The sequence below is a fragment of the Chrysochloris asiatica genome, unplaced genomic scaffold, assembly GCF_000296735.1.
Source record: "Chrysochloris asiatica unplaced genomic scaffold, ChrAsi1.0 scaffold00054, whole genome shotgun sequence".
Taxonomy (NCBI): Eukaryota; Metazoa; Chordata; class Mammalia; order Afrosoricida; family Chrysochloridae; genus Chrysochloris; species Chrysochloris asiatica.
Genome location: NW_006408572.1, coordinates 4858092 through 4877618, shown reverse-complemented (window position 1 = coordinate 4877618; position 19527 = coordinate 4858092). Strand labels below are relative to the sequence as shown.

At 47.1% G+C, this 19527-nt stretch overlaps 1 protein-coding gene across 1 annotated transcript in view; it reads left to right on the top strand.

Moving 5' to 3' along the window:
- ITGAE (integrin, alpha E (antigen CD103, human mucosal lymphocyte antigen 1; alpha polypeptide)) overlaps positions 1–19527 on the top strand; it is a 96670-nt gene that overhangs the window by 38189 nt on the left and 38954 nt on the right. The window contains exons 4-17 of the mRNA XM_006863472.1: positions 2299–2390; positions 7058–7125; positions 7504–7621; positions 8050–8196; positions 8687–8802; positions 10654–10805; positions 11866–12019; positions 12554–12704; positions 13084–13151; positions 13930–14065; positions 14436–14578; positions 15500–15640; positions 16265–16489; positions 17401–17531. Of these exons, the coding sequence (XP_006863534.1) occupies positions 2299–2390; positions 7058–7125; positions 7504–7621; positions 8050–8196; positions 8687–8802; positions 10654–10805; positions 11866–12019; positions 12554–12704; positions 13084–13151; positions 13930–14065; positions 14436–14578; positions 15500–15640; positions 16265–16489; positions 17401–17531 (1842 nt within the window). The remainder of the gene's footprint in view (positions 1–2298; positions 2391–7057; positions 7126–7503; positions 7622–8049; positions 8197–8686; positions 8803–10653; positions 10806–11865; positions 12020–12553; positions 12705–13083; positions 13152–13929; positions 14066–14435; positions 14579–15499; positions 15641–16264; positions 16490–17400; positions 17532–19527) is intronic.

Here is a 19527-nt window from a genome sequence, read left to right as displayed (position 1 = left end):
GGTGGGAAGGCAGGGTTGCTGAAGAGGCGACCTAATTTGGAGGCTCAGCTGTCAAGTCTGCAACAGGCCCTCTGCCTGCAGTCCCATGTCAACCCCCTCAGCTGTGTCTGAGCTTCATTCAAGTCGTCCCATAAATATTTACCAAGTCCCTAGGAATAAAATGAGGAACCAGAGAGGCAAGGTCCCTGGAGTAGTTGCATTCTAGTCGGGGAGACAGACACTGAGTAACTAAACAAGTAAACATAATACTGTCAAATGGGTGCAAGTTCTGAGAAGGAAAAAAAGCAAAGTAACATGAAGATACAGCCCAGGAATTGGGTTGTGGGGCAGGGCTGCCTAGAGAAGGTGAGAAGGTTTCTAATCTTCCCATCTCAAGATCCTTAATTACATCTGCAAAGTCCCTTCTGCCATGTAGGGTGTAACACATTCACAGGTTCTGGGATTAGGTCACAGGCACCTTTGAGGGGCCATTGTTCTGCTGACAATAGCTATGAAGGTCTCCATCTGATGGAAAGACAATAGGACCATAGCTGTAAAGGTGAGCTAGCTGTAAAGGTGAGCCTGTCAGCATTTACAGGCGTATGGAAGCCATGGGATTAAGGAGACAGCTAGGGAGAGTCTGCTGACAAGAAAGAGGACCGAGTTCCAGGATTCAGTGACATTTAGAGGTCAGGCAGTAAAGGAGCCTACAAAGGAGTCTGAGAGGAAATAAATCAAAGAGGGCAAATCAAGGCGAAGACATTGTTTCAAGGAGGAGAAATGGTCATCTGTGTCCAGGGCTGCTAAGAGGTGGAGAAAGATGAGGACATTGGTTCTGGCACAAGAATTTCCAAGAGTGGAAGATGGCTTGGGGTGCATTAAGCTTGGTGGGGCATACACACACTGGAGTAGACTTTGTTGATACTCTGTCAACCGTGGAGATAAATGAATGATATCCTTCATAATTGAAAATTTTTTTAGAGTGATGGGAGGTAAAGAAGTTAAGATGACCTCATTCCTGTCCCAAATCTGTGCTCTCTAGTCTGCCTTCCAAATCATGGGAACCACAACATGCTCTTTGAAAAACATAGCTTAATCATGAGCTTCACTTTTGTAAGGTCCTTCTACTTCCCTCTACATAAATGTCTTTAACTGGGTTTATTGTTACCAAAGCTAACCCTTAGGTCTCCTTCTCCACTGTCTTCACTTCCTAGTGCTGCTGTAACAAATTCCACAAGTGGACGGCTTCAGAAACAGAAATGGTTTCCTCATAGTTCTACAGTATGAAAGTCCAAACCAAGAGTTTAGCCATGTTGATTTCCTCCTTGTCTGCGCCCTTGGCTTGTGGACAGTCCTTACATGGTCTCTATCCTCTGTGTATGTCTGTATCTATTCCGGTCTGTTTATAACTAGGAAGTGATTAGGATCCATCCTATACCAGTATGACCGTATTAACATAGCAAAGTAAAAACTCTATTTCCATAGGTACAAAGGCCAGGAAGTCAATACATATCTTTGGGTGACATACTTCAATCCATAACCCCTCCATCCCCTACTTATACCTCCTAGGATTGGGAGTTCACTCTGCCTCATGGCAGCCCAGTCTTCTTTGGGCAGCATGGATAGTGAGAATATTTAGGCTGACTGGACTCTCCGTTGTTTTCCTGAATTTGGTTGAGGGTGGGAAGCAAGAGGTTTGCAGTTGGGAACCACATCTCCTAAGGCTACCTTAATCGGGCCAAGGTGGCCACTGTCAGACCTCCAGCTCTGAGGGACCCAGAGGAGAGGAAATACCATTACTGAAGCCAAGTGGGGCAGGCAGGGTGCCTTCCTTCCTCTCCCACACCTACCCGAGCAAGAGAATTGTTGTTGCTAACTGCTGTTGCATCATTTCAGACTCATAGTGACCTGCTATATGGTTTTCAAGGAGCAGGGTGGGTTTGAACTGCCGACCTTGCAGTTAGTTGTTCTGGGCTTACTCTACAGTGCCACAGCAAAACTCCAAGAGAGTAGAGAATATTTACCACCAATACCACCCTCACCCATGCCTCTGTCTCTATCAGGGTGGGTAGACAGGCAGAGAGAGGTTGCAGTTAACCATTTCTTGCCTGGAGCTGTGCAGAGGTAGAGGTTGAGCCTTTCCCATAGTGCACTGTGTGCAGTGCTGGGCTGGGGATCTGCTTGTTTTTTCCAGGCCTAGATTTCCTCCCTGGCAGTCAGGGAGCTGTAGGTCTGGGATGGGAAGACTGTGCCTGGGGAGGCAGGCATGGGAAGGGAGTTACCAGCCAGTTCAAATCTTCTGTTCACCCTTCCACTCAGGCTCCTCGTCACCAGCCCTATGACGAATGAGTCAGCAGGGCCCCTCCATCGGTGTTCCTTCAACCTGAATGAAATCTCCTGTCAGACAGTAGGTAAGTCAGCTGGGCTCTGGGGTAGGTGCTCTAGGCCCTCCTTTCCAGGAAGCCCACTTGTCCCAAACCAAACCCTTCCAATCCCACACATGCCTACTGTATCCACCCCACTGTAGACTCCAAGACCACCCATGAGAATCCATCCCAACCCAATCTTAATCCCAGCCAACTCTCCTGACCCAATCCTCACAGTAAAATGATACCTAAAATGTACCGAGTGCTTACCATGTGCCTGCCGCTCTGCTAACTGCTTCATTCACACGTAATCCTCACAACTATGCCATTTTACCCCCAAAAGACACCACAATGCAGGGAATTTAAGTGCTTTAGTTGGGGTACCTGTGTGGTGTAAATGGTTAAAGCTCTCTGCTGCGAACCAAAAGGTTGGTGGCTCAAGACCATTCAGAAATGCCATGGAAGAAAAGCCTAGTAATGTGCTTCGGCAAAATCAACCACGGAAAATCCTATAGATCCACTACTGAGCATTTTGCCCAAAGATTCTATAAAAGAATCCTAATTTTCAAAAGGAGGAAATGTAGAACATCATATTAAAATTTTTTGGAATCCAGAGTTTCTGGAACCATGAACCTCCCAAACTGTTGTCTTGAGATAATCTTTAAAAAATTAAACTAAAAGCATGCTCTGTAGTCTTCTTAAAAGCAAGTAGTAGTTTAGCTTAACTAGTAAAGAATATCTACTTTGAACATTATGTCCTTTGAAGAGTAATCGAAATGGGATACAAGAGCCTTGGGCTGCCAGCTGCAAGGCCACCAATTTGAACTCCAGCCACTCCATGGGAGAAAGATGAGGCTTTCTGTTCCCGTAAAGATTTAGAGCCTCGGAAACCCTGTGCAGGGTCGCTATGAGTTGGAACCGACTCCACGGCACATAACACCTTACAACAAAACCACAAGTAAGGGAGTATATGGCTAGACTGCTTTTGATTGGTTAACATCTGCTAAGTTGCAGGTTCCAAGGTCTTGGTTGACCACCTTTGTAAGGATTGGCGTCCTTTACAAGGTTGGTTCTAGGTGCCAGGATTTGGTTAACTTGGAACAACTGTAAAAATATAGACACAGAGGGTCTGTACTGTAAAAGGGATTAGACCCAAAAAATTTTTCTAGGGGATTTAAGGGTATTTTTTTGAGAGTTAATTTAGCCACTAAAGTTACAGATAGTACATTATATCTAACACCTGTTAAATAATCTTCTCTTTACACTGGCCATTTCTAACCAGAAACTCACATGTAAATGGCATTATTGTTGCTGTTTTTGAGTGCTTTGGAGTTGGAGTATAAGGTGGGCAAAACCACGTTTTCCTGTAGCTTACTTAGATCTGGGTCAGAGGTACTGTAGAAATTTTCTTTTACAGAAGTGGAAGATCTACATGGGCTGTCTTGTAACAGAATGGAGTGGGTTTGGTTCACAGCTTAGCTAAAGGCCTTAGTTCTGTCAAATGCCTTATACCACTCCTCCCTTTTGATCAAGAATAAAGAAATTCAGTGATCACATTTAAGAGTACTTTCTTCTGCATGCCCTTTATCTTTGCTTTGCTTAACCTAGGAGCCTTATCATCAGGGTGAGTTGTTTATCAGATCCATTTTATTGGATTCTAGTTACTCTTAGCACTCAGATGTACCTGACCGGAGCCATGGTATTTTCAGTCGCCTCATATGCATGCAAAAACTGGACAATGAATAAGGAAGACCAAAGAAAAGAGGATGCCTTTGAATTCTGATACTGGTTAAGAATAATGAATATATCATGGACTGCCAGAAGAATAAATATAATCTGTCTTGGAAGAAGGACAACCAGAATGTTCCTTAGAAATTACAAAAAAGTGAGACTTTAAAACACATGTTTTGGACATGTTATCAGGAGGAACCAATCCCTGGAGAAGAACACTATGTTTGGTAAAATAGAGGATCAACGAACAAGAAGAGAGGTAATTGACACAGTGCTGTAAAAATGGACTCAAGCATAGCATCAGAACCAAACATTTTGCTCTGAATCAGAATGACAATACCTAGCAGTATAATTGTATGAAGTAAATTTGCCACTCTAGCATAGGCTGAAAGACAAAGGATGTCTTCCAGTAGGAGCTTTTTCCCAATTCAAATGAAGCCTTTTCACTAGATTGGATAAATTAGGGTCTCATCTATTAGTAAAGAGTAAAGCTGTTTCAGTACCATCACGTTGTAGGGATATTCAGTACAGGGCTTCATTAATCTGTGTCAGTAACTATAAATGCTTTCATCCTTTTCTTGTCTACAAGTTTGAATCTTAGCCCAATCTGTTTTTCAGGGCAAAGCTTTAGGGATACTTTTAACAATCCTAACATCAATTTGGAGTTCCAACCTGACGCAAGAAGTAAAAATGCTCCAGGGTAAAGCTGCTTAGCATCCTCCATTCATAAATGAACTTCCCCATGACCATTTACATGTGAATGAACTGAAAAAGATCCAGTACATCAAGTTAGTAATGTGACCACTGTAGGATAAGTACAGGACCCCAATGTCAGTTTGAGCCACAAGGTCGGTGGTTCAAACTCATTCGTCGCTCCGTGGATACCCTGTACTGGGTTACTATGTGTCGGAACCGACTTAACAGCACTTATGAACAAGTATAAACAAGAGTTCTAAATTCCTGCCATGCTCATGGATAGGAAGGCTTAACATTGTGAAAATGTCAACACTATGCAAAGCAATCTGTTGATATGTAACGCAATCCCAATCCAGAGTCTGACTTCATTCTTTAAAAGAGATGGAAAAACTAATCTCTACCTTTATATGGAAAGGAAAGAGACACCAGATAAACAAAGCATTACTAAGAAAGAAGAACAAAGTAGGAGACCACTCACTTCCCCATCTCAAGATCTACTACATGGCCACAGTAGTCAAAACAGCCTGGTACTGGTACAACAAAAGACACATAGATGAGCGAGTGGAAAGTAATTGAGAACCCAGAAATAAATCCATCCACCTACAGTCAGTTGATCTTTGACAAAGGGCCAAAATACATTTAATGGGGAAGAGATAGTTGCTACAATTAATGGTGTTGGCAAACTGGAAATCCATTTGCAGAAGACTGAAACAAGACCTATATCTCACACCATATACAAAAATGAATTCAATGTGGAGTAAAGTCCTAATGGTAAACCTAGAACTATAACGATCATCAATGAAAAAATTGGGACAGTCTTGGTAGTGGTTGTGTGCCATGGAGTCAATTCCAACTCATAGTGACCCTGTATAGTGCTTCTGAGGCTGTAAATCTTTAAGGGAGCAGAAAACTTCATCTTTCTCCTGCAGATCAGCTGGTAGTTTCAGACTGCTGACCTTGAGGTTAGCAGCCTGACTCGTAACTACTATGCTACCAGAGTTCCTTGGGACAAGCCTAAGGGCTCTGATATATGGCATAAATATACTAGCAAACGAAACTGAAAACACACAAGCAGAAGACAAAATAGATTAACTGGGACTTCCTAAAAAGTATATACTAAGTATATCAAAAAGAGTAAAAGGAGAACCCACAAACTGGGAAAAAAATGTTTGGCAATGACGTATCAAACAAAGGGCTACTCTTTATAAAATTTATGCAACATTTCAACACATCAACAAGAAGACAACAAATAATCCGATAAATAAATGGCCAGAGGACATGAGCAGACACTTCATCAAAGAAGACATTCAGACAGCCAAAAAACATATGAAGAAGAGTTGTTAAGTTGTTGTTGTTGAATCAGCTCCTACTCATAGCAACCCTGTATAGGGTTTCCAAAGAGCAGCTGGTGAGCTTGATGGGCCGCCCTTGTGATTCAAAGTATAGAGATACAAATCAAAACAACAGTTCTGTCAAATGCCTTTAATACTCGTTATCAATACTAACTCAACCTATCTCAACGCAACTTTTTATCCCTTAGTGGAATCCATTGTTACGCCACCCAATCCAACTATGGCCATTCTAATGTCTAGCAAGTGACCTAGCATATACTAATATTACCCACTGCTGTTGAGTTGATTCCCACTGAGAGCAACCCAGGGCAGAGTAGAACTGATCCATAGGGTTTCTGAGGTTTTCCTGTGGAAGCACACTACCTCATCTTTCTCCTGTGGTGCAGCTGGTAGGCTTGAATGGTTGACCTTTCGATTAGCAAGCCAATGCTTAACTCACTGTGTCACCAGGGCACCTTTGGCATATGTTGTGGTTGTGTGTTATCAAGTCAGTTCCAACTCATATTGACCTGTATAGGGTCTTTGAGAGCAGCTTGTGGTTTGAACTGATGACCTTGTGGTTAGCAGTCCAGTGCTTATCCTATAGTAGTACACCAGGGCCCAATAATAAAGGTTATTTGAATGAATGACCAGATAATTTAAATCATTCATTAATCAAACCCTAGTCATCCCACCCAATCCAACTCAAGTCAAACATTTACTGACAACTATTTGGCTCTGCAAAGTAGACCCATATCTGTGTGAGAGGCAGAGTTAAACAGAACTTGATTTCCATACACAGCCAGCCAAGTGATCGGATGGCATTGGCGCTGAAATAACACAATGTCCTGATACTTCCTCATGGAATGCTGACCAAGGTGGCCCCATGCCCTGTAGGTTTCAGGGTTGCCTCCCAATGTCCCTCAACTCCATATCTGGGTTTAACTATTTCAGAGCATGCTCACATCCCAAAGAAGAAACATCAGGGAGTGACAGTTGTCCGGAACCAGCATGGTGTTTTGGTGAGTATGCTGCCTGTGGTGGGAAGATGGAGGGCCTCTGGGAAGTTGGTGCTCACCCCAGGAATGACCCCTAGTGCTGATCCCTGTTGACCCTGGTGTTCACACTAGTCTGGACTGGTATTTTATTCTCAGAACTGAGCCCAGCTAGCTTCCTGCTACCAATTCCAGAGCTGTCCTCTGTGTGACCCAGCACTGACTCAGGTGCTTACCTCAGCTTTGACCCCAGTACTGACTCCTACCCTGTTGAAGGGTGAGCAGGCTGTTCCTGAGCCCCCTGCCTGGTACTGAGTACTGGGATGGGGGTGATGGTGTGGCTTCTGTAGGAAGCTGGCCTAGAGGGGACCTAACATTTCCCCTGTCTTGTCTTCCCTCCTCCAGGTTTGCATTCAAGTGACAACCCGGAAACCCCACAGCCTCAGTCCAGAACTCACAGGGAACTGCAACCTATTGGACTCCAGCCTCCAATTCCAGACCCAGACCTACTTCTCCAATTTTAGTGAGGATTAAACACTCACTGGCCTTTTTTTTTTTTTTCTAATGTTTTATTGTGAATTATGTGATCATTTACATGAGAGAACATTACTTTTACATTCATCCTATCATATGTCGCTTCGTTGCCATGGTTACAATCCCCTCCATGCATCATCAACCAACCAAAGGGTATATCCTACCCCCCCCCCCCTCAGTCATCAGCACACAGCCCCTCTCCCTCTCTACACTCACTGACCTTTGATAGCTCTAAAGAAAACTCCTTGGGTACCCAAAGGAAGGTACCAGCTTACTGCAGGTAAGCTAAGGAGACACAGAACTTAGAGAGAAAGGCAGGTCCCAGGTCCTTAATAAAAGAAATTGGGCAAAATGTGGGCTTGCTTGGAGGTGCACATGGGCTCTGATCTCTGCCATATGTATGTGATTTTTTAAGATAAAATCTCCTTCCAGATGCACCTGTGGATGCTGGAGACTGCTACTGGAATAGAAAAAGCAACACAGAGGGGAATGAGCACTCAGCCAGGGGGCGCAGGGCACTGAAGGAGGTGGACGAGGAGGAGGAGGAGGAGGAGGAGGAAGCCGGTAAGGAGAGGCAGAGCTGGCTGTTCCCAGAAGCTGTCAGGGCTAACTCTGGGCTGGACTCTACAGGGCTGGCCAGTCCCAGCCCCACCCCCATTACAGATGGGAAACAAAGTGGTAGGAGTGGTTCACACAGCAAGTGGGTGTGGGGGGTACAAGTTGTAGTTTTCTCTTTGCTGTTGACATAAAAAATGTGAAGCTCTCGTGGGAGCTTCACTAACTTCCTCCCTGAACCTAAACTCTGTTGTTTGGTGCTATGGAGTCAACTCATAGCAATCCCTTGTGACAAAGTAGAACTGGTCCATAGGATTTTCTTTATGAAGCAGACAGCCAGGTCTTTCTCTTGAAGAGTTGTTGTGTTCAAACTGGCATCCTTTTCAGTTAGCTGGCAAACGCTTAACCTATTGCACCACCAGGGCTAGGAGTTTAAAAATTTCTCATTCCTGCCCCAAATCCCATGCCCATTCCTGATCTACTCCCTGTCTTGACCCAGGCACTGAGATTGCCTTCATTTTGGATGGCTCAGGAAGCATTAACATCCCAGACTTTGAGAAAGCCAAAGACTTTATCTCCAACATGATGAAGGACATCTATGAGAGGTGCTTTGAGGTGGGTATCTTGAGAGCTGGGCTTTATGTGTATTCTATCCATTAACTGTTGCTATGTAACAGACTACTTCCAAACAACAACCATTTTATTTGCTCACAAGTCTGTAGTCAGCTCTTTGGGCTGGGTTCAGCTGGGTGGTTCTTCTGCTGGTCTTGTCTGAGGTTACTCCTGCAGCTGCAGGCATCTGGTTGCTTGATGGGGGCTGGATGGTATAACATCATCTCGCTTGCTTGTCTGAGAATTTGTGCTGAATGTTATCTGGGCCAAGTGTCTCCAGCAGGTTTTTCATGGCAACAACATTTTAAGAAGAGAAACTCCAGTACACACACACTTTTCATTTCCCAAATCCCATCACATTTTCTGATGGCCCATTGGCCAAAGCAAGTTATTGGTTAGTTCCATAATCAATATGAAAGGGATTGTCCAGGAATGGTTTAAAATTAGGAAAGATGTACACCAGGATTGTATTCTTTCACCATACTTATTGAATCTGTATGCTGAGCAAAAAAACAATCTGAGAAGCTGGATTATATGAAGAAAAATGTGGCATCATTAACAACTTGCAATATGCAGATGATACAACCTTGCTTGCTGAAAGTGAAGAGGATTTAATATACTTACTGATGAAGATCAAAGACCACAGCCTTCGGTATGGGTTGTATCTCATTGAAAACAAAACAAAAATCCTCACCACTGGATCAGTAAACAACATCCATATAAATGGAGAAAAGATTGAAGTTGTCAAAGACTTCATTTTGCTTGGATTCACCATCAACACTCATGGAAGCAGCAGTCAAGAAATCAAACAATGCATTGCATTAAGCAAATCTGCTGCACAAGACCTTTTTCAAGTGTTGAAGAGCAAAGATGTCAGCTTGAGGACTAAGGTGTGCCTGACCCAAGCTGTGGTATTTTCAGTAACCTCATGTGCATGTGAAAGTTGGACAGTGAATTAGGAAGACCATAGAAGAATTGATTCATTTGAGCTATGGTTTTGGAGGAGAATATTGAAAGTAGCATGGACTACCAAAAGAGCAAACAGATCTGTTGGAAGAAGTACAGCTAGAATGTTCCTTGGAATCCAGGATGACCAGACTTTGTCTCTCATACTTTAGACATATTATCAGGAGGGACCAGTCACTGGAGAAGGATTTCTTTCATGTTTGGTAAAGTGGAGGTTGGAGAAAAAGAGCAAGACCCCTAATGAGATGGATTGATACAGTGGTGGCAACGATAGGTTTAGGCGTAGCAACAATTATGAGGTTGGCTGAGGACCAGGCAGTGTTTCATTCTGTTGTGCATAAGGTCACTATGAGTTGGTACCAACTCTATAGCACCTGAAAACAACAACAATACAGGAATATGTGATTCATTGGGGAGCCATCTCCTGTTGCTTAGAAGGAATCCAGGTGTGGTGATGTAGGATAAGCACTTGGCTGCTAACCACAAGGCCTGCTGTTCAAACCCACCAGCCACTTCTCGGAAACCCTATACAGGGTTGCTATGAGTCAGAACTGACTCCATGGCACTTAACCACTATCACCAGTTGCTTAGAGGAGTTCTGTTGTGGCATTGTAGCATAAGCAATGGAGTGCTAACCACAAGGTCGGTGGTTCAAATCTACCAGCTGCTCCTCAGAAACCCAATATAGGTTTGCTATGAGTCAGAACAGACTCAACAGCATTTAGTTGCTTAACAATTCTTCTCTGGCTTAGCAGCTCCTCCTGCCTGTAGATCATGTGAGTCAGAGGGTTACTCCCTTGCTTCCAGGAGAAGCCATCCAAGGGCCAAGGGTAGTGAGGGCATGGCAGCTTTGTCAATCTGCTCACCAGCTTTGCCTCTCCCCTCCAGTGCAGCTTTGCCCTGGTGCAGTACGGAGGAGTAATCCAGACTGAGTTTGATCTTCTGGACAGCCAGGACGAGATGGCCACCCTCGCCAAAGTCAAGAACATCAGTCAAGTGAAGAGTGTTACTAAGACGGCCTCAGCCATGCAGCATGTCCTGTGAGTGAGGGCAGTGGGAATGACCTGCTGGGTGGCGGCTGGTGGTCCTACTCAGAGGGTTCGTGTCATCAGACCTGGAGAAGGTGGAGCCATGAAGAGACAGGGGTGGGGTGAGGGGGGGTTCAGGCCCATTTCTATGAAACAGTTAGAATAAGCAAATGTATAGAGATCAGAGTCTCTTAGTAGTTACTAGGGAAGAGGGGAGGAGGAGAAAGGGGAAGTCATTGTTTAAGAAGCCCATCATGATGAATGTAATCAATGTCACTGAATTGTACATGAAAAATGTTGAACTGACAAATGTTGAGCCATATATATTTTGACCACAATTTAAAAAAATAAAAAAGGAGTGGACCACGGTTCTAGCTCTTCCCTGGCTGAGAGGGGCAGTAAAGGCTTTCAGTTTGGCCTTAGCTGATGGATGACACCTCTAGGCCTATCCTCCCCAAATTCTTCCAATGACTTCCTCTCATGAGACGCACATGTTAGCACAGTGCTAACGACACTGGGCTCAGTGTTCAGGCTGCTATGGTTCAAGGCCCAGTCCCAGTTTGTTCTTGTGTGTAAACATGCTCAAGTGGTCTAACCTCTCTATGCTTCGAATTCCTCATTTTAAAATGAGACTAGCAATACGTGCTTCTTGGGTTTTGTGAAGGCCTTCTAGGACAGAGGAGAACTGCTCCTTAGGGTTTCCGAGACCATACATCTTTATAGGGATGGACAGCCTCGTCTTTCTCTCACTGTGCACCACTGGGCCGTGAAGGTTAATAGCACTGCTATTCCTTGCTACCTTTGTTCTTCTTGCACATAACAGGAGTAGACTTAGTGCCATCTCACACCTTTCAGTTAGAAGCAGGTGAGGAACTGAAACACTTGTCTTGCTGCCGCACTTCCACCCAGCCTCACTGTGTGATCCAAGGAATGTCACCACAACTCTTTGGACCTTTTTCCCCATTTGTTGCATGGAGTTTAATCCTCTCTGATCCTGCAACCAGTCCAGTGAATGAAATCTCTCTAGAGTCCCTCTGGGAAAGTCTCCTCTTATTTACTCTCGCCTACCTAGGGATACCATCTTCACGCCAAGCCGTGGGTCCAGAGAGAAAGCAACCAAGATCATGGTGGTGCTCACCGATGGGGACATATTCATGGACCCCCTCAACCTCACAACTGTCATCAACTCCCCAGAGATGCAGGGTGTTGAACGCTTTGCCATTGGGGTAAGAGCCAGGAGCTGGGCATAGCCCCAGATGGTGAGGCGCCAGGGCTCCTAGTAGGGGCTTCTGGCCTTCCATCCTCTGTAAGCCTTGTTCTTCTCACACTCACCAACTGCTGCTCTCTTGAACTCCATGCCTTGGCCCCTCTGGATCTTCCCACTGAGAGGTCATATCCCAGTGGTGCTGACAGCTCACTAGCCAAGTAGGGATGGAGAGGGCAGTGGACACCAGAGAAGGTTCCTGAAGAAGATGGTGCTGAGCTTAGTCTTGGAGGACAGACAGGATTAAGGCAACTGTGGCTGGGAAGGGCTTTGCAGACAGAGGGAAGAGCTTGTGCAGAGATAAAACAGGAGCCTGGTGTGGGGAGGAAAGCATGTGTGGTTGGTAAAACTGGAGCCCAGAGTGCAGAGAACAGGGAGCAGGGATGGAAGGAGACAGGTGGTGGGGGCCCCTAGAAGCCAGATCTGGAGAGTTCTTGGAGCTAGAGGGAGCCAGCCAGTCCTCAGGGTGCTGACACTGCTGGGCACCTCTGTGCAGGTAGGGGAAGCGTTTGAGAACGAAAAGTCTGACAAGGAACTGAAACTGATCGCCTCGGATCCCGATGAGAAGCACGCTTTCAAGGTGACCAACTACTCAGCGCTGAGCGGGCTGCTGAGCAAACTGCAGCAAAGTATCATCCACATGGAGGGTGAGTGATCCGGGTGCCCTGTGACAGTCCCCTCCAATTCAGTAGGAAGCCCAAACCCCGCTCTTCAGTCCCACTTCCACCCTCCCTCCATGTGGCCCACTTCTCTGAGCCTCAGTTTCTCCATCTCTAAAAAGGTAACAATACCCCCGGCCCTGTTCACTTCCCAGAGTCTCCAGGAGGCTCTAATGAATGGAACCGGTACTGGAGACAAAACAATGAAGAATACAGCCTCCCAGAGGCAGCGAACTGCTCAAGTTCCTAAAACAGATGGAACCCTTCCCATGACACCTACCACTGTTCCTCCTGGAAGCCAGGAGGTCAGGCTGGCCCCTTCCTGAGCTTAGTTTCTCCCTTCACCTTGGCTGCTCTGTGCTTCCAGGTGCACGTGGAGAAGACCTTCACTGTCAGCTGGCACAGGTTGGCTTCAGTGCCCAGATCCTGAACAAGGTATGTGACCGCTGCAGGAGGCAGCTTGCCCTTAGAGGAGGGTTGAGAGATGGGGAGCCCAGTGACATCCAGGTCTTCCGAGAGACTCCTGGCTGACATTGCAGAGTTCCACCCTGCCCCGAGGGATGCCTCTAAAGGAACCATTGTAGGTCAAAGGAAGCCCCTAGCTCCCCCATGTCTAGGCCTTTGAGATAGAAGAATGGCCATCTTTATCACAGACAGTGGATTTCTTCTGTGTGCTCGTGGACTGAACAGTTTCCCTCAGTTCAGGTTAGAAAAGCAGGATATGACCTGAGGGGGCTTGGCAGTTAACTTTCTGACTTCTCCTGACTGGATGACTGTTCCCCCAGATGTGGAGGGACAGCTGTAGGGAGGACTCACAGTTTGTGCATGTGGAAGAGAGCTGGCACCTTGACACCACACACTGACGTGTGTGTCAAGTCCCAAGGAGACTGGCATAACCATCTTGCTCATACATTTATCTATGTCTGCCTGCCAGTCTGCCCATCTATCCATCCATCCATCCATCGACCCACCCACCCACCTCCCTATCTATCTACTGAATGCTCAACCTCTGGGCCCCTGACTAACTTTGTGCTGGGGGTGGGGTGCTAATACTAGAGGGGCAGGAGAACAGTTTGCTGTCCCACTGTGTCGTCTGCATCTCTGGCCAAGTGGGGCACAGGACCTGCAGGGTACACAGCACTGGCCTGCCGAACCTCAGGCCCTTGTCCCTTCCTCTCAGAAGACCTTCGGTTCTGCCCCTTGTCTCCTGTAGGAGCAGGTGCTGCTTGGTGCCGTTGGGGCCTTTAACTGGTCAGGCGGTGTGCTGGTCTACAACATGAGTAGCGGTGAGGGACGCTTCCTGAACCAGAGTGCAGCGGATGCCAAGACTGCTCAGTACAGCTACCTAGGTGAGGCTGGGTTCTAGACAAGGACCCTGAAGCTGACCGCTAGGCCTCTTCATGGGGGCAGCCCTTGGCAGGCCATGTGCCAGGATGGGATCTGGTGAGGGACCCCCAAGGCTGAGGGTTATGGCCTCCTGGGTGCAGGCATGGGTGGGCTGCTGCCCAGGGGAGAGAATGGATGTCCCCTTACTTCGTCCTCATATATTGTGTGGGGGGGTGCATGTGTGCATGTGTGACAGTGCCTCACATGTGACTTGTGACACTACATGAGTGGGGGCTGACATCAAGGGTGAGAAAGATGGTCTCATCCCGTCAGAGTCCCATCTGGGAAGGCAAGGGGCGTGATCAGATGGGAGCTCACCCTGGTCCCCCACAGGTTACTCAGTGGCCGTGCTGCACAAGACCCATGGCCTCTCCTATGTGGCCGGGGCTCCACAGCACAAACATCGTGGGACAGTGTTTGAGCTCCAGAAGGTGGAAACAGGAACCACCTTCCTTTCGGTACTGGAGGGAGAGCAGGTACCTGCTGGGGGAGACTCCCCTCATTATAAATGGGGGATGCTGAGGCCCCAGAGCTATGTGGGTACCAGGCCACACTGTGGTCAGGAGTCAGCTTGGGCAGAACTCAGGAGTTCTCAGTGGCCGTGCTTGGGCTCTGCATGGCAGATCCCCAGGTTTAAACCTAACCTTAAATCTATCCCTGACTCTAAACTCTAAACCCTGAACGTTAATCCTAGAACTTTACCTAAAATTATTCCTACTTCTTACCCTAAACCTGGAGTCCTGGTGTGGCACTGTGGGCTAATGTGTCAGACTGCAAAGTTGTTTGAACTGCAAGGTCGGTGGTTCAAGCTCACCAGCTGCTCCTCGGAAACCCTATACAGGGTCGCTATGGGTCGGAATCGACTCGATGGCACTTAACAACAACAACCCTAAACCTATCCCTACCTTGCTGTACTTAACCCTAGGTGCCCACATTTCCTCACTGTGGGGTTCCTGGGTGCTGCAGACACCCAGTGTGCTCTGCTGCCAATCAAAAAGGTTGAGGTTTCAGTCCACCCAGAGGTGCCTTGGTGGAAAGGCCTGGTGATCTTCTGAGAAATCAGCCCTGAGAACCCTGTTGTTGTTGTTAAGTGCAGTCGAGTCGGTTCCGACCCCTGAGAACCCTGTGGAGCCCTTCTATTTGGACACACATGGGGGTTGCTATAAGCTGGAAACATCTGGTTTCCTTTCATTGGGGGCAGGGCTGCTCACCCACACTCCTTGTTTCCTTGGGTGGGGATGGGGAGCAGTGGTGGGGGGTGGATAAATGGACCTGGAAGGAAGGACCCAAATCTGAGTGCCCAGGAAGAGCAGGAGTAGAGAGGTCTAGCCTGATTCAGGGGAGGGGAGACGCCTTCCCCAGCCCTCCTGGTGAGCTGAGCTCCTCCTGGGCTGTAGATGGGATCCTATTTTGGCTCCGAGCTGTGCCCTGTGGACATCAACATGGATGGAACCACAGACTTGTTGCTGGTGGCAGCTCCGTTTTATCACATTCACGGAGAAGAAGGCAGAGTTTACGTCTACCGCTTGGATAAGCAGGTGGGAGCGTCTCCCACGTCATGCACTTTGCTGAGGCTGCAGGTCCCTAGTCTGGCACAGAGCTGATGGAAGCTGGGTGTGCCATGGCCACACCGTGGCACCAGAGTGCCGATGGGTATGGGAGGTGGTTCAGGGTGGTGTCCTGGAACCTGGGACCACTGTTCCTCTCCTCCCCTCTCCCCTTCCTCTTCACCCAAGTCAGTCTGTGAAGACAGCACCCCATGTAGTTCCCCGTTGACAATCATGTTTGTCCACGATCACACTCATTTCTCACAATAACTATGGGAGACAGCAAGTCACCCCATTTTACAGATGACAAAGTTGAGACCCACTGATGTGGAGACTTGCTTAAGTTTGTGTAACAAATGTGGATGGAGCCAAGATTGGAACCAAGGCCTCCTAAATGCCAAGTCAGTGCCCCTCACCCAGGGAGCAGAAGGGGCTCTGGGTCCTGAACGAAGGCAGGTTGACCCCAATTTTCCCACTGGTTCGCTATGTGACCTGACCTTAGAGCCTCTGCTGTACAGTCAGAGCCTACAAGTCCAGTGTGTGCCTCCCAGGTGGTCATGATGTGGGTGGGCTGGGCCCTTTTCCTGAGGGCTGAGCTGGCTGCTTGTTTTACAGAATGGCTCCTTCTCCTTTGTACGCACACTGAGCGGGCTCCCCCGTTTCAAAGATGCCCGGTTTGGCTTTGCCATGGCAGCTATAGGGGACATCAGTCAGGATAAGCTCACAGATGTGGCCATTGGGGCCCCCCTGGAGGATTTTAGGGCTGACAGTGATAACAGTTTCGGCAGCGTATACATCTACAATGGACGCCAGCAAGACCTCTCCTCCAGCTACTCACAGGTGATCCATGGGGCTGAACTCCCTCCTGCTTCTATTTTTGAACTTTGATCTCCCCAGATTAGGCCAGCCCCAGAGCTAAGAGCTGACAGGGCTTGGGTGGGGGTGCTCAAAGAAGAGGGTGGTTTGTGTTGTTCACCAGTACCTCCTTTCTTCTTCAGTATTCTTGGACCTGCGTCAGGTCTCTCCTTCCGATCTTTTTGCCTCTTCGCTGGCTCCCATCCCCAACTCCTCTGTGATTTAACTCAGTCCCCAGGACTCCACTGGTAGTCTGTCCTGCAACATCTTTTATGGGCACTTTCATCCACCTGCAAGTACAGTTTCTCTCCAGAGCACCTCCACTGGGATGACCTCAGGCATCTTACTCTCACCCAACCAAGAGCACCCTCTGCCCCCTCCTCCACCAGACCCCCTGTTCCTTTGGGGTCCCTCCCCCTCTACCACCTAGACCACAAACCTAAATGAAGACACTGTGACCTTTTTCGCACCCTGCACTGCCTGTCACCCCCAGGTGCCAACGATTCTACTTTCCTGTCTCCCCTCCACCCCGACCTCCTCCACTGCCCTCCCCTGGCCTCCCACCACCTCCCCAGCCTCCACCCTCTACTTCATTCACTGTAATTCTGGTCCTGCCCTTCTAAACAAGCCGGGGATAATACTCTCCACCCCACTACAGTGTCAAGGCCAGCCCTCCTTGCACACGACTTCCTCCTGCTCCCAGAGCATCCTGCTCCTTCTCTTTCCTTCTCTGTCCCACCCCAACCCCTGTCCTTTAAGGCTCCTTTCAAATGCCCTTCCCAGCCTTCTAGTTTGAAGGACTCACCTGGGATCTTGGCTGTTGGTAGTGAGTTGAATGAAGTCAGGAGAACCTCGCTTTCCCCTACGTGCCACCCCTGCTGTTTCTTCTTTCCCAGAGGATCAGCGCCTCGGAGATGACTGCAGGACTCCACTACTTCGGCATGTCCCTGGCTGGTGGCTTCGATATCAGTGGTGACGGCCTTGCTGACATCACCGTGGGCACTCTGGGCCAGGCCACTGTGCTCCGGTAGGGGTCTGCCCTGGCTTCTGGGTCCGAGGCCCTAGCCTCATCCATTTTCTCTGCCCTGAATGGCCCCGTGAAAACACCAGGCAGGGATTTGAGTACAGGCCCTGGAGTCGGCCATCTGGGTTTGAACTTCAGTGGTCACTTAATGGTGTGCCCTTGGGCAGGTCATTGGACTTTTCTAAGTCCCAATGTTCTCCTCTATAAATATAAATAATAAGAGCACCCCCCTCACAGAACTATGAGGATTAGGTGAGGGATAGGTGCAAAGTGTTTACCACAGTTGTTCTTGATGACGATGTCGATGACGATGGTGAGGAATTTGAGTTTATGTGTTCCATTCTTAAATGAATCATCAAGTCCCCTGCCTATAAATATCTGCCCTGTCCTCGCCACTAAACTCCAGACTCAGCACTTCTCTTGATTTTGGCTCATGGACATCTCAAAGCTAACATGTCTAAAAAGTATTCTTATTCTCATTCCCCTCAAATGTTCAGGACATTTTTGTTGTTGTTGTTAACATTTGTTAAAAACTTTTTATTGTGAATTGAATGAAAGTTTACAGAGCAGATCATCAGCTTCACAGCCAACAAATCACACACTTTGCTTTATGTCAATGATTGCAATCCCTGCCATGTAACAGCAGTAATCCCATTTCCTCTCTGTGGTTCCTATTTTCATTCCACCCTCCTTCTCAACCCTTCTGAACCTTGTCTCCAAGTAACTGTTGCCCTTTTGATCTTGAATGGTTGACTGTTACATGGTGAGCATAGCTCATTAGTGTTTCCCCCACCCCCATATATACCTATGCACCGCTTGGTTGAAAATTGGGCCACAAGAATGAATTACGTTCCAGACCTGAAGGGTGACCGAGGGTCATAGTCTCTGGTTCCTCCAGTTTCTTTCTGACCAGTAAGCCTGGCCTTATTTTATAATTTTGAGTTTTCTTCCACATTCTCTCCCACTCTATCCAGGACCATCTAATGTGATCCCTTTCAGAGCAGTTGGTAGTTGGTAGCTGGGCATCATCTAGTTCTGGTCTCAGAGTCATAAAACCTGCTGCGTTTTAACCATCTTTAAGTGTACGAGTTCCACCACTCGTCTGTCAGTTTGTCGTACTGTGGTGGCTTGTGAGTTGCTGTGATTCTGGAAGCTATGCCACGGGTGTTTTAAATACCAGCAGGGTCACCCATACTGAGCAGGTTTCACATGAGCTTCCAGATAAGACAGACTAGGAAGAAGGAGTGACGAACTACTTCTGAATATTTAGTCACTGAAAACTTTATAATAGCAGAGAAACACTGTCAGATATAGTGTCGGGATATGAGCCCCTCAGATTGGAAGGCACCAAAATGCGACTGGGGAAGAGCTGCCTCCTCAAAGTAGAGTTGACCGTGATGACACGAATGGAGTAAAGCCCGTGGTAGAAAAGCCTGCGGGATCTTCATTTGCTGATGGGCCACAAATCAAAATGAAGAGAAACAGCTGTAAACATCCATTAATTATCAGAACATGGAATGTATGAAGTATGAATCTAGGAAAATTGGAAATTGTCAAAAATGAAATGGAACGCATAAACATTGATATCTTAGGCATTAATGAGCTGAATTGGACTGGCATTGGCCGCCTGGCCGTTTTGAATCTGACAATCAAATGGTTTACTGTGCCAGGAATGACAAACTGAAGAGGAATGGTGTTGCATTCGTTGTCAATAAGAACGTATCCAGATCAGTCATGAGGTACAACGCTGTCTGTGATAGGATAATATCCATGTGCCTACAGGGAAGCCCAGTTAATGTCACTATTATTCAAATTTACACACCAACCACTAAAGCCAGTGAAGATGAAATAGAAGAATTCTACCAACTTCTTCAATCTGAAATTGATCAAATGTTGCAATCAAAATGTATTGATCATTACCGGTGATTGGAATGCTAAGGTTGGGAACAAAGAGGAAGGATAAGTAGTTGGAAAATATGGCCTTGGTGATAGAAATGAT